We start from the raw sequence: 22112 nt of genomic DNA, 5'->3' as shown, positions 1-22112 counted from the left end.
GGCAGACCAACACGGCTACCTATCTGTAACTGGAATGCTGACTGAGGTTGCATATATGTGTAAATAAACCATATACCCCTCATTCCAAAGGAAACACAAACCCTGGGGAAGCACCTGGAACCTCTGGAATCTCACGCTGCTCATGTGCAGCAGGCGAATTTATTTTAAAATGTGTGTGCTTATTTAAACTGAAGATTTAAAATTCCCCTTTGGTTGATTTTTAAGTGTCCGTTTGAGTTCACCACCCCCTCCAGTGAAAATGCTTAAAAAAAAAAAAAAAGCCCAGTCTCTGGGAGAACACAGGATGCCATGTTAAGTGTGTTCCTCCCCTTTCACCAGCCTGCCCCACCCACTTCCCTGACCCATTTAGGCAGCTCTGCTGGCGTATCTTTGCTGGTGGAATGGCTCTGCTGGCATGATTCCCTCTACCTGTGAGCTGAGGGAATTCTGTCCGTGCATTTGCCATGCTTAGTGATGTTTCTCATGTTGTGTCGATGTATCATAAATTTCTCAAGCCTCTCAGTCGGTATTGCTCCAGTAAAGGCTTGCACCCTCAAACAGGCTAAATATTTCCTAGTAAGTGTTATAGGATTTGTGATATTAATGTATGAAAATTGCTTAGAAGTGGTATGTCGTGTATGTATGTATGTATGTATGTATGTATGTAAAGGTACCCCTGACCGTTAGGTCCGGTCGCGGATGACTCTGGGGTTGCTGCGCTCATCTCGCTCTATAGGCCAAGGGAGCTGACGTTCGTCCGCAGACAGTTTCCGGGTCATGTGAACAGCATGACTAAGCCGCTTCTGGCGAACCAGAGCAGTGCACGGAAACGCTGTTTACCTTCCCGCCGGAGTGGTACCTATTTATCTACTTGCACTTTGACGTGCTTTCAGACTGCTAGGTTGGCAGGAGCAGGGACCAAGCAACGGGAGCTCACCCCGTCGCGGGGATTCGAACCGCCGACTTTCTGATTGGCAAGTTCTAGGCTCTGTGGTTTAGACCACAGCGCCACCTGCGTCCCTTGTATGTATGTATGTATGTATGTATGTATGTATAAATAAATTAATTAATTAAAAGCTCGCAGTTAAATGCACCATTAACTACCAGTAGGTATTATGACTGGTTGAAATTTTCCTTCTGAGTGAAGTCAAGTAACCTACCACAGTGCAACCAGAGATGTTTGCTTTGTTATGCTGCTGCAGGACTACCATGTACCCCATACAACAGCACTAGCGCCAAAGAGAGCCAGTGTGGTGTAGTGGTTAAGAGCAGTGGACTCGTAATCTGGTGAACTGGGTTCGCTTCCCTGCTCCTCCACCTGCAGCTGCTGGGGGACCTTGGCTAGTCACACTTCTCTAAAGTCTCTCAGCCCCACTCACCTCACAGAGTGTTTGTTGTGGGGGAGGAAGGGAAAGGAGATTGTTAGCCGCTTTGAGATTCCTTCGGGTAGTGATAAAGCGGGAAATCAAATCTAAACTTCTTCTTCAAAGAACTTCAGATCCAGATTTCTCAGTTATTTTGTATTCTTGAGTCTCTCTAAACACCAAAAGGCGACTTAGGTCAGCTAGGGATTGGTCCTCCACATGTTAGCAAACAGGACAAATTAAAATACTGTCCTAGAAATGGAATGAATTCGGGCAGCTAATTTCTAGCAGAAGGGCTGGCAAAAGGAAACAGTTGATTTGCATTCTCACCCGCCAAGGCATTTTGAGTTTAGATGCCAAGTTCCTTTTTAGAATGTAGTCCCCTCACCTGCTGTTGTTGCATCCTGTACCCTAGAGGACATTTGGAGAAGTCTGGCACGGACTTCTTGCTTTTGAAAAGTGCAGGGTGGACAGAATCCTTCATTCTACCTATGTTACCGGAGTTTTCCGCATGTCCCTATGTCTGTCCGGCTGTGAAGGCATCTTTGTTGATTTACATCATATTTTATACAAATGCCAAGGGGGCAGCACTTGAACTGCCGCCCTATAAGCCACGCACATCACAGGTGCAATGTTGAAAGAACGGAGCCAGCCCTAAGCCCTTGAATATTATGGCTTTATAATGGAAATGCTGCCAGAGCCTTAACTACAGCAGCACAACTGGATGCCTCTACAATAACTAAGCCATCTACTTGGAAGGATCAAAAATTAACAGACATTTCAGATGGGATTCGACCACTGCTTCTCAATCGCAGAGAGTTGTGCTAAAGTTAGATAGTGAGGAGGTCAAGCTTTGGGTAACAAACATTTTCTCTTTGATTAGGGGAAACTACTTCTGCTGATTTTTTTCCCCAGGTAACGGATTGAAGGTCATCCCTAATTTTTTACTGACAATAAAGAGCAGGTCATTGACCTACATAGGGAGCTATTTTATTTGGCTCCCTCTTTGTAACAATGGCCTGAACACCTATGTGTCAGGTTCTTCTGTGTTCCCATATTCACCATGGGGGCAGGACTTAAAACCTTTGAGCCTCTCAGTGACTGGGATAAAAAAAAAACTATCTGGGCTTCTTTCCAACCATTTCAACTTTCACAATCCATGAGAATTCAACCAAAAAAAGGAAAAGAAAGATGTAGGAGCTTTAATCTAGAAGCTTTTTGAAGCCCCCCCCCTTTTTTTTTTTAAAGTTCCAGCAAAGTTCATTTCTATCTTCTTCACTTTGGGAGCCATGCATGCCAACTTCGCCCTATTTAGTTGAGTTCCTCTCCTTGACCTTCTTTTTATAGTAGTGATAATTAACATGGTGGGGTAAGAGGAGTCTACAAATTCACTGCACTCCCTTTGCTAAAGCTGGGATGATTAAAAAAAGGAGAATCGTGCAGGCTTTTGTAGAAACTAGAATTGAGGAGGAGAAACCTGTCTTTGTTTCTATACTTTGGCCATGCCACAGGGTTAAAAATAAGATACAATACAAATAGAGGGTCTCTGAGTCAGGGTTAAGTCCAAAAAGGGCACTCTCTAACAAAACACTGGGGAAGCTGTCATAGGCTTTAGAGCAGAAGTATAAAAGTCAGAAGCAAAATTAATAGCCCGCTGATTTCATTCAGGTGGTGGTAAATGCAAGTATTTTGAAATGAGTGTGGTATTCCATGTCAATCTGAGCAGGAATCTCATTTGCAGACGACAATTGTGCCCTATCCAGCCTATTGAAAATTATGCTCTGGAACAGGCATAGGCAAACTCCAGATGTTTTGGGACTACAACTCCCATTATCCCTAGCTAACAGGACCAGTGGTCGGGAATGATGGGAGTTGTAGTCCCCAGACATCTGGAAGGCCGAGTTTGCCTATGCCTGCCCTGGAACATAAAGGTCTGATGCTGTACTAAACCTGTTCTTATTTTAACTTGTCCGTAGCCAGCCACCTGCCCTCCAAAAACTGTTTTGGTACAGAAATATATTCTCTTATATTTATCTTATTATACAACTGTAGGACCTCTTGAATGTGGAGAAAGGGGGGTGGCATATTTCTTGAATAAACAGTGTTGACACATGGCAGGAAATGCCTTGCTTGGATTGCTACGGAGTCTCAGTGTAGCTTGTGATGCTCGGCTCCTATGCCTGTTGAGTATAAGCAAGAAATGTTCAGTTTTTCCTAATTATTTATTTTCTAGCAGAAGCAACAGCACAAAGTTAGATGCCCATCTGTTGAGATTCCTGGATTTCAGGGGTTTGGACTAGAGCACCCTCTGGGACCCTTCCAACTCTATGAGTCTTTGGTTCTATGAATAGCTGTACTCTTCTTTTTACATCTATGGCTGAAATCAGAAGCACATTTACCAGGGGGAAAAGGTTCGCTGAACTCAGTGAGACTTCCCAGAAAACATGCATAGGCTCAAGCTGCAAGTTTTATTTTAAATACACCCTAACCCCTCCTGGCCTTTCAACAGAGCAGGCTGAAATCCAGCGAGAGTGCCCATGCTAAGTTCTACATAGTTATGCTAACCATAACTATGGTGCAGACAAAAGACATTGCCCAAATATCAGATAGTTTCCTCCCAAGAGATGATCATGTGTTCAAAGAGATGATCATGTGTTCAAATAACAATGTAAAGTCCAGCAAATGCTACATTTCTGCAGCATTCTTTTGTAATTCCTCCTTCAAATGGTTGTTTACTGCCTGAATGATGAAGTGGCATCATCAGGGGTCAGGTTTTGTTTTGTTGTAGTCTGCAGTCCAGAGGGACGCAGGTGGCGCTGTGGGTTAAAGCCTCAGCGCCTAGGACTTGCCGATCGAAAGGTCGGCGGTTCGAATCCCTTCGGCGGGGTGCGCTCCCACTGCTCGGTCCCAGCGCCTGCCAACCTAGCAGTTCGAAAGCACCTCCGGGTGCAAGTAGATAAATAGGGACCGCTTACCAGTGGGAAGGTAAACGGCGTTTCCGTGTGCGGCTCTGGCTTGCCAGAGCAGCGATGTCACGCTGGCCACGTGACCCGGAAGTGTCTTCGGACAGCGCTGGCCCCTGGCCTCTTAAGTGAGATGGGCGCACAACCCCAGAGTCTGTCAAGACTGGCCCGTACGGGCAGGGGTACCTTTACCTTTACCTTTAGTCTGCAGTCCATGGTTTATCTTATCACAGGCAGCAGATGCAGCGACGGAGGAAGCCGCTCGGGCACCTGCGATGGCGCGTCCAGGGGCGAAGCGAGGGCAAGGCAAGCCGTCCACAGGGGCTGGGCACACCATGGGGCCTCTGGAGCCTGCCTGCCTCCTCCCACTCAGCTGCCCTACAGCTGGGGGGGGGAGGCAGCAGGCAAACCGTTTGGGCAGCCTGGAGCCTGCGCACCCCCAAGCCACCGCGTCTCTCCCAAGAGAGACGCAGGGCTCAGGCATGCTGCAGGCCCCACGGTAAGTGCCACCCGGCATTTTGTCACCCCCTTCAGTGATGACACCCAGGGCGGCCCGCACCCTGCACCCCCTTCCTCCGCCCCTGAGCAGATGAAGTGATAAATCTATTCCTGGGTGACACAGGCTGCAAGCACAGGATTCACAGGATTTCTTTGGGGGGTGCATGGTTGTGAGCTTGGAGGGTTGAACAGGAGAAGGGGCTATTGGGGTTGGCATCACTGCAATGTTTTAAGCATCAGTGACAGAGTTGGCCAAACACAGTTTCTGTTTGGGAAATTAGAGAGAGGAAGAGAGAGCAACATACAAATCTAGCAGATCAGGGAGAAGGCCGTGCTAGAACACTTTCCTCTGACATCTAGGCTTTGGTGTGAGGGAGTTTTTGGATTATTTAAATTTTTGTATGTGAGCCTTCTTTCTTACTGTTCCTGACTTACTTAATAGTTGGTGGGCACTCAGACCATGTCTCAGTTTCTGAACATTTGGCAAGTCTCTCTCTGGAAAGAGTTCTGGACGTGACTGTCCCACATGGGGACAAGGAGCCAGCAGTTGCCAGTCCCTGAGCGTGTGTACCTGAGGAGGCAGCGAGGAGTTATGGGGACAGAGCACCATTAATTCACTCTGCCTAAATCCCACATGTATAGATGATATTTCCACTATGCTAGGCATACAGTGCTGACGGGGAAAGAATCCAGGATGGTCTGCCAGATCTCTTATATCCCAAACCTGTAAGTGTCTAGAAATAGCATATGCAGAGCAAACTTTCCAGTAAACAATGTCCTCCCCCACCTGCTCCGTTCCCAGTTCTCCCTCTCCTGCTGGCCGTGTTAGTGCATTCCATCCACGTCTGTTTTCAAGGCTATTTTTAGCTTAATAAGGTTGGTTACTTAAGATAAAACGGAAGGCGCCCCTTGCTGTTCAGGAGGCACCCTGCAGAGCCTCCGGGGAGCTCACCATCCAAGGCGGTGCATTCGCCTCTAGGCTTCTTTTTTATCACCACCTCTCCGTTAATTGCGTGGAACAGCAGAAAAAGGGGTTCAAGAGGTGAATGCAGGGCTGGACCCTTTAGGGCTGCTGTGTGACAGTGAGTGTCTGCCAGCGAGTGAAGGAGGAGGCCAGGAGGCACAGTAGCTGTCTGGCAGGACCAAAGGGCACCGTGGTGTGTCCATACACTTCTCAAATAATATACTTCTGTAACAGGCAGACACGCCGCTTTCCTTTACCTCAGCAGCCAGAACTGAGGATATATACCTTTGCAAATATTTTAAGTAGACACCTTTGGGAGAAAGTCTAGTCCCATAGCGTTTATAAAATGCAATTTAACATTTCCCATAAAGTGGAACTGAAAGCAAAGCTCTTAACAGAGAAACAAAGGATGAAAAACATCCCCCTTTGACCCCAAATTCAGGGTCTGCATGCACAGCCCTCCTCCACTCCAGCCCCAGACACTTGCAGTGCAATAACTACATTCAGTTCTGTCCTCATAAGTCATCATTTGCTTTGATTTCACCAGCAACAATAGGTTATGCCATGTTCCTAAAACAATTGCCTACACAGAGGTGTGAACTTGCTAAACAACATAGCAGTCTTTGATTCCTTGGCAGTTTATCTTCTTGTTGCCATCTGCTGCTACCAATAAAGGCCTACCTGAAAAGATACTAATACATAGTCATTTTCTTTTGCAATACAGTATCAGTTTCATTGTAGCATTTTATTTTTTTTACCTAATGAAGAGCTTTGTGGAATTAAAAACTTTGCAAATTTTCCTGCATCAGATTATCTTAAAAGGTACCATGCAAACTCTTATATGCCTGTCATTAAGACTATACCCTAGTCAGTGTATGTGTAAATGATGCCCTTCCCTTTGCCAGTGTTCCTCGACTTTACAAAATCTTTGGGTTAGGTAAGAGGATTGAAAAGGCTCCTTGGAGGGGCTTTGTTGCCAGCTCTTCTTCCACCTGCTGGAAGATTTGACCTTGCTGTGTGACTGTGCCAACCATTTCATGAGTAGCAATGTCAACATCTCAAAGCAAAGCAACAGTCATTTTGATTCATTTAGACTAGCTTATCACATTAATTTACTTGCACTAAAAACATTGCTGTGGACTGTTTTATCTCTAAGCCTCTTCTGTTTGTCAGAAGGTATTTTAAGCAGCGAATGTAAAATAATATTGTGAAGACAGAAGGTGTCCCACATCATTGTTCAAAGCTTTGTCACATTCTACTGCCTTAATGCTTTGGAAGTGATTCAGATCTGTGCATGCTTGCTCAGAAATAAATTCCACTGGTAAGTAGAACTTCCTTCCAAGTAAATATGTTTAGGAATGAGGCACTCATAAAGGAGGGGACCCCATACTACAGAAAAATGGATGTGCACTATATATCCATCAGCCCAGCCCCCAGCTTCTACAAAAGGACTCCTAAACCCAGAGCAGATTTTAGGCAAGTTCCATGTATGTACGTATGTATGCATTGATTGTTTGGTTGCACTAATATTCCAAATTTTACCAAATGGTCCCAGGGCAGGTTGCAAATTATATAGTGTACTCATACTATCCATCAATCTCTGATTAATTTTTTATTTCACCTGCAGGAAAGTTATGGGAGAAACTTGGGGTGGGGGGCTTTATCTACTAGGGTCTGTCTGTCTGATGCCTGCATGAGCATATGACTGGCAACAGGGAGCTGGGAGACCATGGCACAAGAATGGGAATAGTTCTCACAAAGTGGCTCGCTGATTACTGCTAGTTATGTGCTAGCTAACCTGATCCTTCAAGCAAATGGGGACTGCGTAAAGAAATCTCTGCAAATGTCATAGCCAGGGGGGCAGAGGAGGCCCCCCATAATCAAGTACTGTCGTACCTTGGTTTTCGAACAGTGTAGTTCTCGAACGTTTTGGCTCCCGTACGTCACAAACCCGGAAGTGACTGTTTCAGTTTGAGAACTATTTTTGGAAGCCAAACGTCTGATGGGACTTCCACAGCTTCTGATTGGCCGCAGGAGTTTCCTGCAGCTAATCAGAAGCTGCACTTTGGTTTCTGAACATTTTGGAAGTCGAATAGACTTCCGGAACAGATTCCGTTCAACTTCCAAGGTATGACTGTAAATAAATACAAATTCATAACTAACTGACCCGCCAACTGCGTCACAGATAGCTGGGTTCTGCCGCCATAACAGAATTGGGGGGGGGGGGCACATAAATCCTGGCTATGCCCATGTCTCTAACCCTTTTTGTTAATCCACAAAGGTAATTTATTTCTCTTCGTATTTGTCAAAATAGAGAGTGGATAGGTATTTACTATTGTATCAGCCATTGGCATTAGAGCTTTGCCCCTGATGCAGGGCGTTGCCAGGATTTTTTTTTGAGGGGGGAGGTGTTTTCTTAGCTGAGGGCAGAACCTCAGTTAACTATGTATTTTTATTGTTTTTTCTTGATGCCTCTCCCTGCCCCCCTTGGCAATGCCCATGACCTGATGTGATATATTAATAAATTGAAGAGTTACTCCACCACAGCATGCCATAAAGAAATAATGAATAAACTCCCTGCATGTGGGTATTTGCCAAAAGAAGTGACTACTAAAATTTGATTCCAAATTTTAAAAGTGGTGTATGCACACACACACACACACACACACACACACACAACATCTCCCATTGTTGAGGACTCAGTTTAACACCATATTTGCATTTCTAGAAAATGAAAGCCCTATGCAGACATTCTGGAACTCTAGAAATATAACACTTGATGTTGGTTGGTGGGAGGAGCAATGCAGGGATGAATCGCCCTGAGCTATTGGGATGGAGGGTGTTATATAAATTTAATAAATAAATATAATAAGTGAGCTTTATCTTCTTCACCCCTGCCTGAAGAGGGGGACCTGCTTCCACTTGATTTTTCCAGTGTGGCCCCCCTGAGCACAGGAGGCTTCCTGCTTCAGATAGTTGCCCTCCCAACTCCTGGAAAGCGCTGGAGATAGGAGCAGACCTAGCTTGCTCCTGTGCTGAATTTCTGGTTTTCCAAAACTCCTGTACAGCAAACCCTACTAAAATGTAAATGATTGGAAGCAGAGACCTCCCCATGTTGGCTAATCTCCAAGCACCAAGAAGGTTTAGCCAAAGTTGGGCAACTGCAGTACATTAAGCACTTCTATACCTTCTACCTAGGGACGCGGGTGGCGCTGTGGGTTAAACCACAGAGCCTAGGACTTGCTGATCAGAAGGTCAGCAGTTCGAATCCCTGTGACGGGGTGAGCTCCCGTTGTTCGGTCCCAGCTCCTGCCAACCTAGCAGTTGGAAAGCACATCAAAGTGCAAGTAGATAAATAGGTAGCACTCCAGTGGGAAGGTAAACGGTGTTTCCGTGCACTGCTCTGGTTCACCAGAAGTGGCTTAGTCATGCTGGTCACATGACCCAGAAGCTGTACGCCGGCTCCCTCGGCCAATAAAGCGAGATGAGTGCTGCAACCCCAGAGTCGGTCATGACTGGACCTAATGGTCAGGGGTCCCTTTACCTTTATACCTGCTACTATCATCTGGGCCTTGGTATACAAATAACACAGTGGTGGCCTTTAGCCACATACAAGAAACAGGACAGGATCTCAAATTTCCACGATGGCCATTATAAGCACCAACCCAGTCAGATGGGTGGGATACAAATAAGAACATTATTATTGTTGTTGTTATTGTTATAAACGCCCAGCGCCTGCCCCCTCTCTGCCAAGCCATGGCCAGAGCTCATGGAGTCCCAGACGCCCACACAGGGTCTGTGTTCCTTTGGAGAACAGAAGACACTGTGGAGACTCTCATGCTTTAAGAAATAGGGTTTGTTCATCTATTTACCAGTACGCCCTCAGTCAGCATGGAGGGGGTCCAGATCTTACCGCATGGCCCAAAGCATTGCAGGCAGTCCTTCCTTCTCCTTTGTGAAGATGGATCTCCCCTCCCTTTCTCCTTCTTCCCAGAAGCACCTTGCCCTTCCCCAGAGCAGCTCCCCTGGCAACCTTTCAAACCCCTGTCCCTGTTCACACCTCAGGGCAGTTCTCTTGCATTGGCAAGGACCTTCAATGGGCCCTCAATGGCTCTCTATTGTTCCCTTAAGGGATCTAGCTTGGCCAGCGCAGGAATTCCCAGTCTGGCACAGCCCTGCAGTTTATGTTTCAGTCCATTCCCCATTAATCAAAACCCTGACATTTATTAATTTCTAGGGTTTACTCCAAATCTCTAGCTCCATTGTTATTGTTATTGTTGTTATTGTTGTTGTTGTTGTTATTGTTATTAGCCCATGGACCTAATTGCCACCCCCATATTTTGGGGAAGGGGGCCCGGGGCCCGCCCAATCTCCAAATATAGTAGGCTGGAGGCAGCTGAGTCGTGGCCATTGAAGCCGTGCTGCTGCTGGGCTGCCACTGCGCTCGGCTCCACCCCTGGGTCCTCTGGCATCCTGACGTCCTGCGCACAATGTTGAGGTGTCGTGCGTATGATGTCATGCACTGCCAGCTCCCCCATCTTCTCCAGATGGTGGCGGGTCTGCTTAATTCCAACAGGTTAAAGTTTCTGAACTATTGGTATAGAACCAATGCTAGTTTCAGACTGAAATAAAAGAGGCTGGTTGAAGCCATGCACTGGAAGAACCCACTCAGAGCTCCTCACATACTGAAGCCCACATGGAGAGAGAGAGATAACAAAGGCTTGGTGGTCCATTTCCTCTCAAGGTAGGAGGTGATGACATGGCCTAAACAGGGCAGGCCCCTTACTCTGCAGTTTAACCCCTTCAAGCGCAAATTAGATTCAAATACGCTGGGTTATATGAGCCTTGAGCCCTGTAGTGTCTGGAGCTCTTTGCTTTGCATTTCGTGCACTTGATGTCATATAGTATCAGGTGGTGGGCAGGTGGGTGTGGCTTGCCCACTTTTGCCACACCCACCTCTGGCTTTGGTCCCCCCCCACACCTTTGGTCCCCCCCCCCAATATGCACAGGTGTGTGTAGCCTTCCCACAGTGGGCCTTTTTCATCAATAAATTCCATGTGAGGTGAGAGGGGGATAAGCAAGCATCTGAGAAAGCAATGGGAATGCTGAAGATCCTAACAACTTTTATTCTCTTACCATGGAAAACTGAATCCACACTGAAATGATTTCAGCTCAAGAACCTCTTGCACCCTGAACACATGAAGCTGCCTCATCCGGAGTCAGATGGTTGGTCCACTTTGCCTAGCCATGTCTAATGTAACTGCCAAAGGCCCACCTTGGACAGAGGACTTTCCTACTGGAGAACCTGGTCCTTCTGATCTGTGGGCCCTTCCCATTCAGACAACACATTCCTCAAAACTATAGGCAAAGGCGTCTTGTCAGTCCCGGCGCTGGTCGTGTGACTCTGCCGGCCTTTGCCTGCCAGTTCACTGCCATTATGAATCTACGAGGATTCCCTCCCCCTCATAACTTGTGCTTCATTTGCAATGCTTCCTCGTGCCTGTGCAGCAGCAGCAGCAGCTCTGTACATGTTTCACAGCCACTCAGGTCATGTACTGTGCAGTTACAGGACATTTATTTATCCGGTAACAATGAGAAAGTACAGAGCTGCTCTGACTCCTTGATCACACACATGGAGGGTCAGGGGACAGAGTCGCTTTGTGGCTTTGTGTTCTTGGTGTCGTAAGTTGTTTGGGCTAAAATTAACACATGGGCAAAGAGCTTTGCCTTTGTTTGAAGAGAAGGCTAAACACATAGATCCCCCACCCCCAAATCAAAGATGAACAACTGGATTGGCAACGCAAGTAGTCTACAAAGCTCTCTGGGGAGGTGTCTATATATTGTTTTTGCAACATCTTAATATGCGGAAGTGTTTTTTGACGTTTTCAGGCACAGCATGCCCTGCTGATATTATTTATTTCACAACATTTATATACTGCTTGATAGTAGTAAAACCTCCAAGCAGTTTACAAAAAAAAAGAACCTTAAAAAAATTCGCATTAAAGCAGATAAAAACAGGTAAAAGATAACTAAAATCCACTGTAAGCGAAAAGAGGTTCAAATGCATGTCAACATTCTGCATAGGCTTGTTTGTATTTTATATGGCTTTAAATTGTTTTTAATGTTGTAAGCCACCATGGGAAAATAATGTATTTTGAATGGTAGCTCATAATTTAAATAAATAAATAAAATTCCTGTTTTGTAGGTGTGCTAAAGCTTTGGTGACTTTTGGTGCCCTGGTAAACCAGCCAAGTGAAGAATCCCAAGAAACACCTCTTCACGTAGCAGCTAAGCATGGTCTTCCCGACCACACGCTCCTGTACCTGAGGTGCGGTGCTCTTGTGGACCAGAAGAACAGCCAGGAGGAGACAGCACTCAGTGTGGCTTGCAGAGAAGCAAAGAACAGGGACAGCCAGGAAAGCTACTTGCAAGTATGTCAGCTGCTGCTGGAATATGGAGCAGAAGTAAACACTGTGGATGAAGAAGTGAAGACTCCGCTTCATAAAGCCTGTGGGAATGCTCATCACAGCTTGGTTGAGCTCCTGCTGCAGAGGAAAGCCGATGTCAACGCCATTGATTACAATGGGGCATATCCAATGTCCTGTGTCCTGCAGACTGCAGCTTTTAAGCAAGAGCAGAGGCCCCATCTCACAGTACAGACCCTGATAAACCACGGCTCTCAAAAACTGTGGCCCACAGCTTTCATCAAGGTAAGGAACTGTCTTTGTGTTTATTGGTGCCTTTACTTCAGCTTCGAAATTCTGCATCTCCCCTTCAGGAAGCAGAGCTTGTAGAAGACCCATCTGCAGCCATTCCAGGATTGGATGGATTGTTAACCCGGTGGATTACACCCTTCATTGCTCTGCTGACTAGATGCAGGCTCTTTTACGCACACTCAGCAGCTGGGGAGTTATTCTCACAATATTGGGGAGGGAACGTAAAAACTGCAGTCGAGCCATCAGAGCCTTTTCCAGCCAACAGGCAGCTTTCTTCTACGCAGGATGCTGACTGGGAAAGATCTGTGCAACCAGACCCACCTTTGCAAGAATTGCTAAGCATGGTCATTCAAAGGGAACTGGAGAAGTTTTTGGTGCAGATCTGTTATAATCATCAGTGTTTATCATCAAAAGTGCTTTCCTGGTTTCAAAACTTATCACAGGAGGAGTCTGCCATTTTGAGTTAGAATATCCGAGTTAGCTTGTTTTTCATATATTTGAAATGAAACTTGCTTATACCATAAAAACTAGGTGAAAGAAACCAAGTTGAACCAATTCAAACAGGTTCCAAAAAGTAGTAGGTTTAATCTACCAAACTTTCACTAATTGGCATCACGTCAGCCTCGAGAGTTTGCATCTTGCTCTTCTAACCCTAATGGGCACAGCGCTGGATGCTCACATTCTCAATCCCTAACCTGTGTTTCTAAGTTAAAAATGAGTGAATTAACTCTTCAAGACCATGACTCCAGCCCCTTCAAGGGCTGTCATAATAACTCTTTTAATGATTTGGGAATCTCTGATCCAAAGGAGGTCAACCCAGCTTGTTAAAGTCTATACAGGTAGTGTAGGAACTGTGAAGCATCTGTAGATTTGCCCTGCTTTGTAAGAACTATTTCAATAGTTTAAACAACCCTATTTGATTGAAATATGTGCAGTTCACATCTTGAGCAAAATTAAAAATTTCCCTATTTCCCTCTGCAAAAAATACAAAAAACACCCAAACTCTCCATAACTCAAATTTCAGGTTGAGAATAAGGAAGACATAAACTGGGCTTTTTAGTGGCTTGCAAAATAATCTAGTTTGACCATGGGAGCAGCTACTTCACATGGAGGACTGGCCACATACTGGGAGTCAATGTACAAATACCATTGACCTGCAGCCATCACAGTGCTTAACCCATACCTTTCCCTCTCCCTCCCTCCCTCCCTCTCCCCCCCTCTCTCTGTATTTACCACGATGATTTTTCCTCCACTAGGTGCTGAAATCTTGTGCTTCTGTGCCAGAGATTATTGAAATCCTTTATAATTCTTACCCTCATCTTCCCATCTCTGAAAAATGGCTGGAAGTCATCCCAAATGAAGAATTTCAGGTAACAGCTATACTAATTGTGTTGCTTATATTTGTTTACTGTATCTAATCTGGGTTTGAATTTGCAACTTTAGCAAATGGAGTAAAGCATAATCAGATTAACATGTGTCACACTACAGCCATAAAACTTTTAAAATAAAGTTTATTATTATTATTTCATTTTACAATGTATATAAAACAGAGACAACCAATTATAACAATAGACAAAAGTGAAAAGATGGGTGGGGGAACGTTATAAAATAGGCACACAGAATGATTATAGTTGCATATAGGTTAAAATAACAATGCCCAAGTAAAGGCTTATCAACATTATCAGATTGATAATAGTTTCAGATTTTCCAGGCTTGTGATGAGCATTGCCTTCCTCAAACTCGGCCCTCCAGATGTTTTGAGACTACAATTCCCATCATCCCTGATCACGGGTCCTGCTAGCTAGGGATCATGGGAGTTGTAGGCCGAAAACATCTGGAGGGTCAAGTTTGAGGAATGATGGTTCTGCTGCATATGTCATAAAAGAAACTTTCTATTTTGGAGATTCTATTTCTTGTCAAAATCTTAAATTAAGTGTAACTTTCTCCATTATACTTATGTTGCAGAGTGAGCAGTACTGTACCAAGCATCCAATGTAAGATTCTGGGCTGTTTTCCATTGAGTTGCAATAACTATTTTTGTTGCCGAAATAAGACCAATTCTTTTGTGCTGTTTTGTCTAGGATATGTGAAATGTTGTTAATTGTTATTTATTTGTCTGTTTACACGGTTTATATACCGCCATTTAGCAGTGCTGCCAGGGCAATTTACAAAAACATGGCAAAACAGAAACATACACATGGAATATAATAAATTACAACATATTGAAATAATAATACATTAAGAAGTCTGGGAGAAATGTTACCCCAAAAAAATGCCAGCTGCCCCACATATAGTAATGTTGGTAACAAGTTAGCTTCTCTATGGATAGAACTCCATAACTGGAGACTCTTGTTTTGAACTCTATGGAAAGAACAAGCAAGCCAGATATCTTTTAAAAAGTGTGGTGCCAGGGGCTGCGTCCTTCCTGGAAGCCATAGTGCCAGCTGTCTGGTTCCATCTCAGTTCAAGTGGAATCTCTCTCTTTTGAACAGGCCTGGCTTCTCCCAAAATGTTCCCCAGTACCTAACAAATCCAGATCCCTCTTCCCAACACCACCATTGACACATACCTGTACCTGTCTAGATGGCCCTACACGTGGAACAGGCGGCATTTGGACTGGCGAGAGACAGTGTGGTGTAGTGGTTAGTGTGCTGGCCATGAAGCTCACTGGGTGACCTTGGGCCAGGCACTACCTTGCAGCATTTCCTACCTCACAGGGTTGCTGTGAGGGTAAAACGAGAGCAGAGCACCATGCATGCCGCCTTGAGCTCCCTGGAGAAAAAGGTGAATTGAAGAAATAAAGACAGTAAAGAAAATCTCAGAAAACAGCTGCTTTGTAGGGCCTGCCTTTCAACATCTTACCTAGCAACGTAGAGTTCACTTCCAGGAACTCCCAGCTCCTGAAGCCACTGGTTCCAGCATGCACCCCTGACTCCTTCCCATCACTATCTACCAGCCCATCTAGATGATGAGCAAGGTAAAGGGTGAAGGTAAAGGACCCCTGGACGGTTAAGTCCACTCAAATTTGACTCATCTCTACTTTCAGGCCAAGGGAGCCAGCATTTATCCACAGACAGCTTTTCCAGGCCATGTGGCCAGCAGGACTAAACTGCTTCTGGAGCACAGAACACCATAACAAGTTCCAGAGCACACTTTTGAACTGCTGGGTTGGCAGGAGCTGGGACAGAGCAATAGGAGCTCACTCCATCACGTGGATTCGAAACACCAATCTTCCCATCAGCACGCCCAGGAGGTTCAGTTGTTTAGACCACAGAACCACCCATGTCCCTTATGATGAGCAACATCACCCTGCAATCTGCTGGCCCATCACACACCCAGCTCTCCTTGATCCTAATGATCAAATCACCCACTACTAGGATCCCTCCAGCCCCTGGTAGAAGCATCCTTAGCCCAAGTGGATCACTGCTCTTCCCCCAAGGAATGGGTCCCTTCTAAGCAGCTTAAAGGCATTGCATAGTTGTCTTCTCCTCTGGATTAATCTTTCCTGCCTGAGGACTTAACCGTCCAGGGGTCCTTTACCTTTACCTTTTACCTGTATGGAAGAAGAAGAGAAAGTTGCTGGTCTCCTCTTGGCTCCTCTCACTCACATTTTTAATCTGCTTATGGAGCTCTCTGGTTTTCTGAAACATTCCACTCTTGTGTTCAAAGGCTGTAAACCTAAATACACTTATCACAGGGACTTACATCCAGTCTGAATAAGCATGCATTCCCCCCAGAGCCTTTTACCTTGTGGTACCTATATTTTCTTTTAACTCTACAATCCCATCTGAGAATGCTTTCCCACCACCACCCTGACCCAATTTCCTCCCAAATTTTCCTTTTAGGCACTCTAATCTCATCCAAGGCCAAGAGAATTTCCTCTAAACTGAACATTGATTAGGAGTTTGGGGGTAAATTTCATAATCCACTGTGTGAGAGTAGTGCTTTGTAAATAGCACCTGAACCTTTAATTATCTAGTTATTTTGGGATGGTCTCCTCCAGGGCATTACAAAGAAAGCTGTCGGTGCTTTAGCAAGTGAGTGGGGAGTAAAACAATGTATTGTTTCACTCTCTTCAAAATACAGAGTAACAGAATGACTCAGGGCAGCCTTGGCAGCATCAGATTTCTTTAGAGGACTGTGTGCTGAAGATTTATAGGCTGTGTGTGTGACAACCATCTATTCAATCAATCAATCAAATACCTTTATTGGCATCACAGTGTAAAATGTTTCAAGTAACTGGAATAATTAAAAAGACAAGGGTGAAGCTATTGAGGGTTATAAGGTCACACTATAGTCGTGTGCATTTGGATATGCTGCTACGCCCTGTCTTTTTCCCGAAAGGATAGTTGGTTGGGAACCCTGTCGGGTAAAATTGTGGCTAAAAAGGAAGCAACTAAAGCAGCAATATCTTTGTCCCGATCTGCCTGGAGAAACCTTATTTGGCTTCTTCTCGGAGTTGTGGGCCGGAGGTCCAACATTTTGCTCAGCATCAGTTGGCAAGGTCTGCTGTGTAAAGGGCTATCTAAGAGAATGTGGTCCATTGAATCTAAATTAGCTAGTTACATGTTAAATGATTGGGTGGAGTTTTGGGTTTCAGAGAATGTGCAAAGTTCCTTCCAGGAGAGAGGTTCTGAGAGAGAGGTTCATTCTTCACCTTGTTGAATGATTCCAAGAGCTGAAATACGAGGTGAAGCTTCACCTCTTTATGGAAATTCAGGATCAGGAGAAGTGTACCCCGGGGTGTAGACAGATTGTTTGTCTCAGTGGTCTAGATGGCCAATCAGATATTTATTTAGTGACCTCTTCGGTGATTCTGCACTTATATTACAAAAGGACTAGCCAGTTCAACCTGCAGATGTATAATAAAATTATAAAGCCCAGGATATACCTATAGGGGTCACAGGGGTGCAGTATCAAAGACCCTCAAGGGGGAACTGTTCAGAATATAGGCATTTGTAATACAGTCATACCTCAGGTTACAGCCGTTTCAGGTTCCGTTTTTCAGGTTATGCACCTGCCGAAACCCAGAAGCACCGGAACGGGTTTCAGCGGTCGCCCTTTGCGCATGCGCGGAAGCACCAAATTGCAACCCTGCGTGTGCGCATACACGCCGCTGTGGGTTGCGAACGCTGCAGGTTGCAAATGTGTATCCTGCACGGATCACATACACAACCCGAGCATCCACTGTATAGGTAAATATGCTGTTGTTCTGCAGCAGGATTATGCTGATTTTGTTGCATAATTTATTAAATGTGGTGCACTGAGATTTATGTTTTTAATCGTTTTGGATATGATTGTTTTTATCTGCTGATTGAGGGAGACTCATATAAGAAACTGTATGTAGAGAAAGTGAGTAGATGGCCAAGTCATACAAATCACTGCCACTTTCACAAAAATGTGATGACTGCTGTATTTTTTTCCATTCTTTCTCAAGATAATTATGCTGCTGGTCCTAATCATCAGTTGACAAATACCTCATATTACTATTACTAACTCTGGTTAAATCATCATATTTTTTTCTTGCCTCAGTAATGGACTGGATGAGAGCCAAGAAACTGAAACTCAATCCAGATAAGATGGAGGCCCTGTTAGTGGGGGGGTCCCTGTTAGCAGAAGGCTGGGAGGTGGCTTCTCCCGATGGGCAGCACTCCCTCTGAAGGAGCAGGCACATAGCACGGGGGTCCTCCTGGATCCTTTGCTGTCGCTTGAGTCTCAGGTGGCCTCGGTGGCACAGAGTGCCTTCCATCAGCTTGGGCTGCGCCCCTATCTGGACAGGGACAGCTCAACTACTGTCATCTATGCTCTGGTAACCTCTAGGTTAGATTACTGCAATGCAGTATATGTTGGGCTGCCTCTGAAGATGGTTCAGAAACTTCAGCTGGTGCAGAATTTGATGACCAGGTTGCTCACTGAAGCAAGACGGTTTGAGCATCTTACACTGATCCTGGTGAAACTGCACTGGCTGCCAATTATTTCCCAGGCCCAATTCAAAGTGCTAGTTTATGTTAGGATATTTCCGTTCCACCTTAAAAGGGAGCAGGATGTTTGTGTCACAGCCTGCGTATTTCCTGTTCACAGGATGTTTCTGTTTTGATAGAGCTGTTGTCTTTCTCTCTCTCTGCGCCTGAACACGCAAGCAGGCAGTCATGTTTTTTCTTTGTTCTGACCAACGCTGAATAAACATTCTAAATGATACTCTCCTGAGTGCAACTTTCGCTGTGCATTATCTGCTGATAGTGCGTGCATCAGTTCTGGAATGTGGAAAGCTATTTTCTGGAGCTCGTGTCGCTAATTGCTGATACTGCGTTTCTACGGGAGGTCGATGGACGTCCGGAGACAGCTTGGGAGCCATGATGGACTTTGTCTCCCTGGCAGTATCCCAACAGTTTAGACCTATAAAGCCTTTAACAGCACAGGACCACAATACCTCAAGAACCACCTCTCCCCATATAATCTGTTCTGGACTCTGCGTTCATCATCTGAGGCCCTTCTTCATGTGCCTCCTCCTCAAGAGATTTGGAGGGTGGCAACACAAGAATTGGTCTTCTCTGCGGTGGCTCCCCATTTGTGGAATGCTCTCCCCAGGGAAGTTCGCCTGGTGCCTTCATTACAGTGCTACCTCAGGTTACATATGCTTCAGGTTACATACGCTTCAGGTTACAGACTCCGCTAACCCAGAAATAGTACCTCGGGTTAAGAACTTTGCTTCAGGATGAGAACAAAAATTGTGCTGCAGCGGCGCGACGGCAGCAGGAGGCCCCATTAGCTAAAGTGGTGCTTCAGGTTAAGAACAGTTTCAGGTTAAGAATGGACCTCTGGAACGAAATAAGTACTTAACCCGAGTTACCACTGTATATACTTTTAGACACCAGGGGAAAATGTTTATCTTCAACCAAGCCTTTGGCTGATTAATATTTTATGGCCTTTTAAATGTGTTTGTGGAAGGGGGGTTACTGGTTTGTCTTTGTTTCTGTTTTATTATGAATTCTGCCTTCTCATTTTGAATTTTTATGCTGTGAACCACCCCGTGATCTTTGGATGCAGAGCAGTATAAAGGTAAAGGTAAAGGGACCCCTGACCATTAGGTCCAGTCGCGGACGACTCTGGGGTTGTGGCGCTCATCTCGCTTTACTGGTCGAGGGAGCTGGCTTACAGCTTCCGGGTCATGTGGCCAGCATGACTAAGCCGCTTCTGGCAAACCAGAGCAGCACACGAAAACGTCGTTTACCTTCCCACCGGAGTGGTACCTATTTATCTACTTGCACTTTGACGTGCTTTCGAACTGCTAGGTTGGCAGGAGCAGGGACCGAGCAATGGGAGCTCACTAGGCTCTGTGGTTTAACCCACAGCGCCATAAATAAATAAATAAATTCCAGGTGGTCACACCTTGCAAACTGTTCTTTCTCTTTCAGAGGCATCTATCTTTCTATGAGTCCTTCCAGAATCAGATGTACAAGGTCCGGTGTCTGCAACATTTGTGCCGCTGTGCCATCAGGAGAAAATTTGGCAGTAGGTGCCATTTTCTCATCCCCCTACTGCCTGTTCCCAAACCACTACAAAATTATCTGCTGTTAGAACCTGAGGGAGTCTTGCTTTGAATATCTTGTACCAAGCCACCAAATCTCACCATTATATCTTGGTCCTCATTGGCGTATGATAAATGAATTGCTTATGAATACAGTAAAGGTTTTTCCGGTTTTCTAACAAATAAGTGCTTTCAGGGGTTTACATTAATAAAACCACAGATTATTACAATGACTTGAAGCTTTTATTTGTATACCATTTCTGTAAAATGTACTTTGGAAATCTTTTGATGCAGTTTTGTTTGTGGCCTCACAGATTTTAGTGATCTGTTAATACAATATAAATAGTACAAATAATACATAGTAACAAGAATAGAGGCTTTGGAATATTTAGGTAAATAAAATTTCATACTCAAGTGCTGAACTCTAGTAAAATGTCATTTTTTTAATAATGTTTTTATTTTCCAAAATAATAGTAATTAATGACTGAATTCCGAATTAATAAACTATTGATAAAGAGCTAATAAAATGTGAAGGAGCAGCTTGTAATAGCAATGTTGTCATAATCTTTAATTTAAAAAATGTAATTTAGAAATAAGCATCTCTGTTTATTACTGTGGTTTTTTTTTACCAAAGGAGTGCAGATGGAATCCTGGTTCACTACATAACTTTTTAAATTTCAAAGCAGCCTCCTGACTCCCCAAAAGCTGAAAGCAGCAGCTAGGAGATTCCCAAAGCATTGCCTCTCCAAGGACCTCTGTTATTTTTCCATCTCTCTCTCGCTGCTTCCCAAATAATTCTGCCTGATGCAGCACCTGTGTCCTCCATACAGAGCCCAGGCTGTGTGGTGGTATTCAACTAAGTACTACTTGGAGTTGAACGGTTGAAATTAATGAGCATGGCTAAATTAGGTCCGTTAATTTCAATAGGCCTCCTCTGAGTAAAACTTAGCTGATGGAATCCTGTGCAAAATGCACATGAAACCTAAAGGTGAAGGTAAAGGGACCCCTGACCATTAGGTCCAGTTTTGACCGACTCTGGGGTTGCGGCGCTCATCTCACTTTATTGGCCGAGGGAGACGGTGTAGAGCTTCCGGGTCATGTGGCCAGCATGACTAAGCCGTTTCTGGCGAACCAGAGCAGCACACGAAAAACCCGGTTACCTTCCCACCAGAACGCTACTTGCACTTTGACGTGCTTTTGAACTACTAGGTTGGCAGGAGCAGGGACCGAGCAGCGGGAGCTCACCCCGTCGCAGGGATTAGAACCGCCAGCCTTCTGATCGGCAAGTCCTAAGCTCTGTGGTTTAACCCACAGCGCCACCCACGTCCCTTCATGAAACCTAAGCAGGCAGCATATTGGGCTGAAAGCTCCAGCAGCAAGCCAGGGAGGGAGGAGATGTCTGAGTCAGGCTGAAGAGTTCCAAAGCTGAAATGGGGAGCTGTGCTGCTTAGAAGCAAAGAAGGACAGAGAATAAATGAACAACTCAATGGCAAGTGCTTATATTCTAGGAGAGGACACCAGATTCCAAGATCCTATCACCGCCACCACTGCTAGGCATGACATCTCAGGAAAAGCCCCCATTAGCACCGATTGCCAATTTGCTTCCTTTTTTATATTTACTTATTTATATACATGTTTATTCAAAAATTACAATACGGCTTTGTCCACTGCCATATCACAGAATCATCTCTCCCATCCTCAATTCCGTATCACTGTCATGTTGGCTCGCTGCCAAATATCTTCAATAGGCCGAATAGCCAGTTTGCTTTCTAAACCAATTCAGAGCCCTTTCAAAAGGGCTGCAAACATTCTTTGTTTCCAGGGTGTCTTAATAACTGCCTTTTTCTATGAGAACTGCTCAGGAGTTTCGCTCAACATCAGACTGATTGTTCCTAAGAGACCACAATATGAAAACACTGAAATAAAATACTCCAAGTAGTTCAGTGCTATCACTTGTGGACTGAACTGAGATAAAGGCTCATGAGTGTTCATATGTGTTAATTGGCTTACCAATGCCATGAGGTATGTGCTATCAACAACCATGGTTAATCCAGTGTAGGGTAAAGTGGCATCTGCTCG

At 45.0% G+C, this 22112-nt stretch overlaps 1 protein-coding gene across 2 annotated transcripts in view; it reads left to right on the top strand.

Moving 5' to 3' along the window:
- The window catches only part of ASB18 (ankyrin repeat and SOCS box containing 18), a 47915-nt gene extending 27340 nt beyond the window's left edge, over positions 1-20575 (top strand). For both annotated transcript variants that reach the window (XM_079980699.1, XM_079980698.1), the window contains exons 3-5: positions 11995-12499; positions 13762-13875; positions 19921-20575. In XM_079980699.1, the coding sequence (XP_079836825.1) occupies positions 11995-12499; positions 13762-13875; positions 19921-20106 (805 nt within the window). In that variant the 3' untranslated portion in view covers positions 20107-20575. The remainder of the gene's footprint in view (positions 1-11994; positions 12500-13761; positions 13876-19920) is intronic.
- Positions 20576-22112: the final 1537 nt, after the last annotated feature.

The sequence above is a fragment of the Podarcis cretensis genome (assembly GCF_951804945.1).
Source record: "Podarcis cretensis genome assembly, chromosome: 1".
Taxonomy (NCBI): Eukaryota; Metazoa; Chordata; class Lepidosauria; order Squamata; family Lacertidae; genus Podarcis; species Podarcis cretensis.
The sequence above is the reverse complement of the archived record's forward strand: the minus strand, read 5'-3'. Positions and strand labels throughout refer to the sequence as shown.